Raw genomic sequence first — 10,000 nt, 5'->3', positions numbered from 1 at the left:
GACCAGCTTCAAAGGCCTTTTTGCCACGGAAAACATTGTAACTATGAAATAAGTTCAACCCCATGAAAACACAAAGGTCACACCAATATAGCACCCTGGAAACCATTTCAAATCCATTTGACCTTACAAAAGAGTGCTTCAGCAATAGACCTCTGATAGCCGGGGGTTGCACTGGAGTATTGGCCCGACCGCTTGACACCCGAACAGCCCCGAAAGGAAGGGTCCTGTTGCGTGAGGAACCCCCCCCAGGGAACGCCCCTCCTGCTGCCTCATGTCGGCTGAGCTTACTCCCTCCATCCTTTTCTGTCTCTTTCGTTCGTTCGTGAAGGAGCAGCTTGTCTTCAACAACCAAGTGGTACATGCGATAACGAGAAGCGCATTCCATGTTAAAACATTAGTTGGCGAGTAAAAGGTCCACGGATAAGAGGCTCAAATAAATGATATCGGTAACGCGCTGGCATTTCATTCTTATAAACAAACCCATCGTTGGCAGCTTATCAGTGCTCTGTTATTATATTATCGTTGGAAAGTCTCATTTGCCCTTTTAAATAATTATACAAACAGATTTGGAAGAACATTGCACCTGATTTGGGTTTGACCTTAATTGCTCCTTGTGATAATTGGGATATTGTGTGTGTGTGTGTGTGTGTGTGTGTGTGTGTGTGTGTGTGTGTGTGTGTGTGTGTGTGTGTGTGTGTGTGTGTGTGTGTGTGTGTGTGTGTGTGTGTGTGTGTGTGTGTGTGTCCTGTGATTCTGAGCTTAAGCATGCAGTTCAAATGGAGATATCCCCGATTTAGTGCTTCATAACATCCATGTTTGTGTTCTGCAAGTCAGAGTGTATCTGCCAGCTTGTGTGCGTGCACATGGATAGTCAAGCACTGTTGAGGGGATACTAGATGGTGATAGTCACTGCTGGCAATGCTGATTGAATTACCCAAAGTTGTGGCAAGAAACATTTGGCTCTTTGTCTGCCTGTCTTGAAAAAAAAAAAATGTACACAAAATGGGTTAGATCACTAACCCATTAAAGGAAAAAATACAAAACAGGATAAAAGCACCAGAGAACAATCCCCAATTTGATAAACATAAATGTTTTGCCTGAAAGCAGGCTCCAGCATGGATGAAGACATCTTGCCCTTTGTTAATGGTTCTGAGTGAAACCATCAGGGTCCCCGCAGCCCTGCGGGACGCCAGCTTGTCCTGCCTCCTGTTCTGTTCCCGGCTTTTAACTCGGGTTCCTTTTATTCTATAAAATGTTTACAGTTCCTCAGCTCATCATTATTCCCCGATGGCCCTGTCGTTTATTTTTACATTTGAACCAAAGAACACACATTTCGAGGGAATTTTTGAATGTTTATAATTTGGACATATCAATCCATTGCTCTCCGTATTCATAGGTTCCGATCGGTTCTCGGTTCCACGGTTCTGCGGTCCTGCGTTCCCACTGTGTTGGGCGCCCACCCCAGTCACCACTCGTGGTGCGAGGACGTTGTCAGAATCGCTGCAGACAGCAAATTGAATTTGAGGAATTGAGTTAGGGAGTGTGGAGTGAGGAGTGTGGCGGACACGTGTCCGTCACCGCAGAGAGTGAGCTGAAGTGTTTTCTCACCGTGGACCAGTGTTTATTCATACGTCTAATACTGCCTTTGCTTTTATCTCCTTTTTACCCATCAATGTCCATCACTTTTCAAGCCATTTCCATTCATTGCATTGTTTAAAATATATTATTCTACCATTCAGAGTAATAAACAGTTGAAAGAATTGTCAGGGACCTTAATCGGTGTTGCATTTGAATTTGCTGCAACCATCAACAATGAAAGAAGATACAATTCGGTTATTGAAAAATACAATACAATAACAGCATTGCCACAGCATCAAATACCGTTGTCCATTGTTAAACCGCGATGGCACATTCCCAAGTGGAATCTTACAAAGCCCTGGAATAGTCTCCATACTTTTGGCAGACAACAACGCACAACATACCCTGCGTGTTTAGCAACACAACTCTGTGACTTGTCCTTCGCTGTCAGCAGCTGGACTTTCACGAAGACCACAGTCTCACTGAATCAACACCGTAGTCGCAGCCAGAGAGTTTATCCTCGCCGAGAATATTTAGGCTCCCCCCATAGCATTTCAACACGCCACTGCTAGCTAGCTCGGGGCCGCTGGGCAGCCGTGCTTCCATGGCAAGTCGTCGGATGACTGAGCCCCCCCTGTTCCTAATCTCGGTGACGATGGATCAGTGTCCGGCTCTGCCAGAGTTGACGCTGAGTTTACAAGTTAAATGACACAAGGAGCTAAGATAAAGAAAAGAGCGTACTTCGAATCTATTAATAATATTATCTATATAGCGCGTGCACCATATAGGCTCAGTCCGGATCGCGGCGCCCTGGGTTTGAATTCTGCCATGGTCCTTTGCTGCATGTCCTCCCCTTTATCTCCCATACCTGCCTATCTATCTCTATAATAAAGCATAAAATCTATATTATAATTATCTATGTTGCAAAGCACCATGTAATGGACAGGCGTGTTGATTCCATTTTCCGGACTGCCTGACTGTGATGATTCGCTGTCTTCCAGTGAACGGCGTCTACGGCCCTGAGAAGGACAGTGCCAGTGAACTTGGCGGCAGCGTCGACGGCGGTGTCGGTGGGGGGGCCCTGATGCGCGGTGGGCAGAGCTTGGTGCTGCCGCTGGGGGGTCACTCAGGGGGGCAATACCAGCAGCACAGCCTCCACTGTGACCAGCCCAGCCACGACATACACCTGCTCGACAGCCCCGGGAGCCAGGACTCCAGGTAAGACACGCTGATCACCGCCGTCCCCGGTTGTCATGTTTGTGTTTTGTAGTGTTGCTCGATGGCGTGGTTAGATTGTCTAAACATGGTTGTGTTCAAATGTGTGTGTTCTGTTTCTCATTGCTTGAGGACACTATTGCATACAGTATAATCGCAAAATATGTAAACTGCGTTCAAACAGGAAAGGAAAGGAAGGAAAGGCCCGAACGAATGAAAGGATTGGATAGGAGTTGTTATTGACAGCGGTGATAGAGCTAGCCTGGGGCGCCTGTGAGTTGCTAGCTAGATTCTTATTTCCCCCCGGCGTGGTCAGGAGAGGGGACAAAGACGATTCCTTCATGAGACAGCCCAAAGAAAAGAGGGCCCTTCTCACATCACTCAGGGGCTTCGGACAAAATCCATAATGAGCCAACTGACAGGAATGATTATGTAGGAGATCACAGCGACGCATGGAGTAATCCGAGCCCGGTTCCCCATTCAGGGCAGCAGCGATTCCCACCATAATACACAGTATTGTACATGGTGACTCTTCATAGGCCACCATTATGCCACCAAAACAGGTGACTCCCTATTTTTTTTCTCTCCAAACCTTGGATTGGGTTTAACCCCTTTGTGTCATCAAAGCCTGTCAGAGAGTCAGAGTAGCCAGTGGCCTCTCTTTCTCTCTGGACACCTCCCCCCTCCCCAGCCGCCCTCCCACCTTCACCCCTTCCTTAGTTATAAATGCCCATTCATAACATCTCAGCAGAAGGGGTTCATTTCCAGTTATTTGTGAAACTTCTGTGGCTCTCTGGCTTTGGACGGTTCCTGGCTTCCAACGACTCCCACAGTCTCTAAACACGGGCTGCACGCTGTTTATGTTAGTAGTTGAATTAGGTAATTTCCTCTCTAGGCGAGGCCTAGTGTGAACGCTAGAGTCGTTTGGGCTTGACGTATAGCCGAGGCTGTCGGCCTCTCCGTTGACAGAGATGATGAGCAGCTCGGTGTCTTTCAACAGGCATTTGGCTAATAGCGCTCATATTCCCTCCCTGTGTCACCCTAATAGCTCAGCGCTCAACCAGCCCTCAACGGCTTTTTGTTCCTCTCTCGTTCACAGATCATCCTCCGCCTTCCAGAGGTCCCTGCCCGTTGGCTCTCCGCACCACCAGGACAGCTGCGGTGTCAGCGGCCGCAGAGCCGCCTTGCCGTACGGCATCAAACAGGAGGCCACCATGGGCTATAAGAACTCTTCCACGGGCCCGGGGACCCTCTGCGCGGCCCAGGCCCCTTTCCAGTGCTCCCGGGAGGGCATGGCCGCCGGCCTGCGGAGGGGGGAGATGGCGGAGGCCGGCAGCGCTAGCAACGGCGGGAGCTGCGACCGGGTGTGCAGGACGAGCGGCCGGGGCGCCGGCGTGTCACAGGATGCGGCGTGCGCCTTTAATAATGAAGATGGCTCCTCCCCGCTGGCTTTGTCCCCCGCCGGAGCCCGTCACTCAGCACGCCCGCTCGACGGCAGCAGTCCCAAGAGGCAGCGCCTGTCCCTGGCGCCGCAGTCCGTCCCCGCCACCGGCCCCAGCGGAGCCGCCGTCGCCGGGTCCCCGTCGGTCGCCAGCGCCGCCCGCGAGGGCATCGACCTCGCCTCTATCATCCGCTCCTCCTCCCAGATGTCAGCGGTGGCCGGCGTCAACGTCCTCTCGCCCGGCCACGCCAGCAACGCCGCCTCCTCCTACTCCTCCTCCTCCTCCTCCTCGACCACCACCTCCCCCGCCGCCTCCTCCGCCTACTCCGCCCAGGCCGCCCCCCACAAGCCCCAGCCCCTGGCCCCGCCCCCGCCGCACGGCAGCCCCCAGCAGCCGACGAGACGGGAGAGCTGTCAGCTGCCCTCGCCCGCCGCCTGCCTGCTGTCCCTCTCCTCCTGCACCTCCTCCTCCTCCTCCTCCTCCTCCTCCTCTCCCGCCTTGTCCTCGTCGGTGTCGTCGCTGGAGCAGGAGCACGGCCAGAGGCCGAGCCGGGGGCTGTGCGAGGAGCAGGGCTCCATGCAGCTGGGTCCCGGGGCGGGAGGTGGGCCCAGAGGAGGCTCTGACGGGCTCGGCTTGCTCATGAACGGGGCTATGATGTCCGGGCCCGTTCCCGGACCAGGGACACCCCACGACGGAGGCCATAGGCTGGCTGCAGCCCTGAAACAGGAGCCCCTGGATGACTTCTCCTCCAACGAGGATGTGCTCTTTCAGCACCACTACCACCATCACCACCACCTTAACGGGCACAACGGCCACCGGCGTCAGCTGCATAACTCCGCCATGCCTCCACCCTACCACCTCCACCAGTACATGGGGCCCAGCCCCGGGGAGCTGCTTCACCTTCAGTCCACGGCACCCGCCCCCTCCCTGGGACCCAAGTCCTCCGCTAGGGGCCCAGCTAGATCTCACTCAGACCCCGAGAGAGACGAGCTCGCCGGGCCTGCCCCGGGCGACCGGCAGGTTTGTCGCTGGATTGACTGCAGTGCTGCTTATGACCAGCAGGAGGAACTAGTGAGGCACATCGAAAAGGTGCACATTGACCAGCGCAAAGGAGAGGACTTCACCTGCTTCTGGGCCGGCTGCATCCGCCGCTACAAGCCGTTTAACGCCCGCTACAAGCTCCTCATCCACATGAGGGTCCACTCTGGGGAGAAACCCAACAAGTGCATGGTAGGTCCCCACAACTCCCCATGACAAACACACTCCCCAAACACACACTCCTCGGACACGCAAGCCCCCGACACACACTCCAGGCTAGAGGCTAACCTTGTCAGCATGGGCTCTAAACTCCCTATAACTACCACCCTGGCACACAACACTATTTCATCTTCATACTTGGGTCTATTTAAATGTACTCAGCACTTGGCTGGAGCAAAATCCAAATCGCTATTCTAATAAATCGAACAAATCAGACTACTAATCCAGAAATTGTCTATCTTGTCAATCATTTTATCCTTTTTATTTCGTCAAATTCATTTAAATGAATTAAAACATGTTTATGGTTTATTCAATACCTATTTTAGGTCGCACTTCAGTGTAAATGTGTCAGAGTTAACCAATAAGCACATTTTACATAAATTACAATAAAAAAAAATATATATATTTCTACGTTACAAAACAGTACATTATAGTAGGAATTCAGTTCAGAATAAAAATTATTTCTGTTGAGGAAATTCTATATGCCAACTTGCGCTGAGTGTATAAAAACTTAAACATGAAGGGACGTGTTCCTTCGTAAATTGCCTGAGTGTTGCATTGTGTTTATTTTTGGTACGAAAGAGAATCGTCCTATACTTTTAGCGGTAACATTTGAGTTTTTTTCCTATACGACGTGGATGGTTAGCTTGTAGGTAGATAATTGCATTCGCGGTTGTATTCTTTACAGGTAAAGCTCAAATTCCACAAGTCAACACACTAATCAATGTCAAACTGTCATTCTCCGGCATCCTTTCTCAAATGGAAAAAGCCCTGGAACCGTAAGAATGATTCAGTCCAAATACACAATTAGCCCACAATTTGTGTAGTGCGAAGCCATGTTTATTTTCTTTGTGCGCTCCATTTTTTAAGACGAGGGGTTCAGATCATGAAAAGCCAACACATCTGGTTAGCATAACCAAACAATGCCTACACTTGATCCCTTTAAATACGCGATTTAAATGTTTAGCCGTCCCACAAGTATTAAGTGAGTTGCCTTTATATCCAAACCAAACATTCGAGAAATGTAGTAGTCTCCAGAAGGGAGCCGCAGGGACAAACGGTAACACTTTCTAGTCTTGCTCAATCCTCCTTTTCACCCAAAGCCCCTGTCAGAAGTCGTGTTCATCATCGTAAGGAAGCCGTCCAAATTCTAATTATTGAGAAGACCGAGTCGGCAATATTCAAGAGCACCTGTTATATGTCAAGAATTTCTTTTTTTTTTTTATTAAGAAATTGAGGCTTTGTGTTTCTTGGTTTTTTTTCGTCTCTAGTCGTTTCTGTGGTTTGCATGAAGACTTGAGGCGAACTAATTTGAAAGGGGAATTGCAGTTTTGTGAATGCTGAATAGCGCTCAGGGTGGTTGTGTTGATTCTAACTGATTTCGGTACATGTTATGGTACATGTGAAGTGAGCGTTGATTGAAGCTGGAAAGACCCACTGCACTGTTGGTGCCGTTCTGACAGGAGGGCTTGTTAGCTTTTCAGCTGTTTCAATTCTCAGAAATAACGGACAATTTTGGAAGTCATGTTTGCCGTTGTGCTCATACATTACATTGAGTGTTGCAGTGAGCTCTCTTTTGTCTATTTTTTTTGCGTGTTGGACCGCTTAACTATGGTGTCCCTAGTCAGTGCTAAAGTCATATCTCAGTTACACAAGACAGAAGAGAAATATATGTTTGTGTGCACAGTCCGATGCCTATATACAGTACAGTGGTACATATGAACATGGTGTGTGCATGTGTTTGTGTATGTGTGTGTGTGTGTGTGTATGCGTGTGTGTGTGTGTGTGTGTGTGTCTGCATGTGAGTGTGCACGTGTGCATTCATGTGTGTAAGTGTCAATGTGTGTGTTTGCGTGCTTATGTGTTTCGGTGGGGAGATGTTTACCAGATGTTAACACTGAAACAATTCAGCTCAGTGTGGACGAGCCACTGGACTCTGTCTCAGGACATGAGGCACTGTGGAGGTGCACCGAACGTTCCCATCGCTCTGACCTCCAACACACACACACACACACACACACACACACACACACACACACACACACACACACACACACACACACACACACACACACACACACACACACACACACACACACACACACACACACACACATATTCGCAGACATATTTACAAGTAATGGAGAAATTGTGGAATGGTTTCCATTGACTCCCACAATAGGAAGTATTGATTCTGTGAGAAGCAATGCGTTGGATTGTAACACTCACACTTGTCCGACAGAATACATAAACAGAAGTGTGAAATGTTTTCTGTCTTGATTCAACACAGCTAATCAGCAGGGATTTGATGTATGTTGATTTGGGAGTCCAACAGATAAACTGGGACTTGCAGAGAAAATAAACACACGTTCCGTGTGCCTTTCTCGCTGTGTTAGTATTTGTACATGCTAAATGTGAGTTTACTGTAAGTCCTTTGTATTTATGGTTCAGGCTGGGGTTAAGGTTAGTTTCGAAGAAAATAAAAGTGTGTTTGTGTGTGTGTGTGTGCATGGCACACACACGGTGAGTCTGAAAGGTACAGCTTAAACATGTCTGTCTGTGTTGTTTATCTCACGTCGTCATCGTGTGGTGGCCCAGTGCCTTTTCTGACAAACCCAGGCAACTGCAACAACTCCATGACTCCCAGCAACCAGGAACACGACAGCCAGCCCAGGAAACAGCGGAGACATTTTGATTAAGCACCGAATGCTTCATAAAGAGAAAAAAAGAGGAGATAAACGGGGTTAATCCCTTTATTATCTCCGCTGCAGCCGCTGAATGCAGTGGGTGCTCTCGAGGCAGAGCGCTCGTATCCAAACACAACACCAGGCCCGCTCTCAGGTTCTCTACAGCTGCACTGCATTTAGCTCATGCTGCGTCTTGGCAGGAAAAAGTAATTATCACAGCCCCGGTCGTTGCCTCACCCCTTGCGATTGTCACAATCTCTCCGTAGTTTATTTATTTTTTGCACCGATATGAACGGAAAACAACAACAACAACAAGGAAAAGCTGTGTCTCCCGACTCCGCCGCCATCCGTAGAAAGAGCGGCGTCCAGGGCGCTTAAATACCGCCATAAACTTTTAGAAGATAAGTGCTTGAACCACTTTTGTCCAATTAAAGCCCCCCTCAGGCTGTTGTGTAGCGGGGGAAGAAGCAAACAGGGACACACTACACACAAAGGAATCAAACCTAATCCCCCCGCAATATCCTGTTGTGTTTCATACCTAATTCGCCTGTTATTTTAGTTCCCCTTCGCTTGTCTGTGTAAGTATAAAAAAATGTAGCCCGTCTGCCACTGGTCCCAGGGTTCGAACGTCTTCCCGGGTTCTCAGGGGGCCGTGTCCCGCGGTTTGAGAAGTGTGTAAGCGTTGGCCTGCGCACTCTGCAGGTCAGATAAATATCCAGCTAAAACCGGAGGATCCGTCTGTGAGCGAGGGGCCCGGTCACTGGGGAGAGACTCCTGAGCGCTCGCTCTGAAGGAACCGGCTCAACGCTGGATGGAAATGTTGTTGTTTTTGTTCGTAGGATGTTCTTCTAAAAATTCACCGTTTTTTTTTATTATATGTGTTCAATTCAACAGGGCACCTGATCTGCACATTATTTTCTGTACTTATTCATGTTACCTTTGGTCTTTGGTCGAAACAAGTGTAACACAACTCATCAGCTTTATGAAGAATAAGGATTAGCACAAAGATTTTCTCTTTCATAAGTTCATAAATGAAATTATTTTATTTTCTTATTATTAATATTTATGAAATATTATTATTTCATTCGTTTTATACTAATATTAAAGCAGTTAAATATTATTGTCACATGTTATAAAAAAATGTGAATGCAATTTATTAAACTGCTTCACCTTATTAAAGTACACGTCATGTTTTTTGTCAGTGCTCATGAAGTCACACACGTCCATATGATGAAATAATTCAGTGCCAAAATTATGATTACATTTTTAATTTGCAGATTATCCATTTGTACCAAAAGCAACAAACCAACTGAACCACCCCACAGTTCACGACGAAAAAAGGACTAGCATTACACACACACACACACACACACACACACACACACACACACACACACATACACACATACACACACACACACACACACACACACACACACACTCACACACACAGAGACACGCATACACACAAAGAAACACAGAAACACACAGTCGCTCAAAATACTTTCTGAAGGGAAAATTGGATGACGGGACGTGCTGGAAAAAAAGCGTAGATCACGGAATTTCCTCTTTTCTCACTCGTGTGAAACAAACAAACATAATACACTCAGATTTATTGGACTGATTCTTGGACAAGCGCTTCCAAAAGCCTTCACTTTCAGACGTAGTAGTAGAGCCCTGGCCAAGATGGCGGTGTGTTCCAGGGTTAAAAAGAGTCTATTGTGTCCAATCAGTTCAGAAGCAGGGGATGAGGACGGGCGCCATTAGCTAATTAAACCGCGAGGCGCTACACACGAGCCAGTGAATACCGGCTGAAACTGA

At 48.3% G+C, this 10,000-nt stretch overlaps 1 protein-coding gene and 1 long non-coding RNA gene across 2 annotated transcripts in view; both read left to right on the top strand.

The window, feature by feature from the left end:
* LOC130392714 (uncharacterized) overlaps positions 1-2,627 on the top strand; it is a 29,821-nt gene extending 27,194 nt beyond the window's left edge. Inside the window, exon 3 of the long non-coding RNA XR_008897057.1 lies at positions 2,580-2,627. This is a non-coding gene — a long non-coding RNA (uncharacterized LOC130392714). The remainder of the gene's footprint in view (positions 1-2,579) is intronic.
* A 35-nt stretch (positions 2,628-2,662) lies between these two features.
* Positions 2,663-10,000, top strand: part of LOC130392780 (zinc finger protein GLIS1) — a 27,042-nt gene continuing 19,704 nt past the window's right edge. The window contains exons 1-3 of the mRNA XM_056603277.1: positions 2,663-2,796; positions 3,893-4,741; positions 4,784-5,465. Coding sequence (XP_056459252.1) covers positions 2,663-2,796; positions 3,893-4,741; positions 4,784-5,465 — 1,665 coding nt within the window. The remainder of the gene's footprint in view (positions 2,797-3,892; positions 4,742-4,783; positions 5,466-10,000) is intronic.

Source organism: Gadus chalcogrammus, chromosome 12, assembly GCF_026213295.1.
Source record: "Gadus chalcogrammus isolate NIFS_2021 chromosome 12, NIFS_Gcha_1.0, whole genome shotgun sequence".
NCBI classification, from domain to species: Eukaryota; Metazoa; Chordata; class Actinopteri; order Gadiformes; family Gadidae; genus Gadus; species Gadus chalcogrammus.
This window is presented reverse-complemented; position numbering and strand designations above follow the sequence as displayed.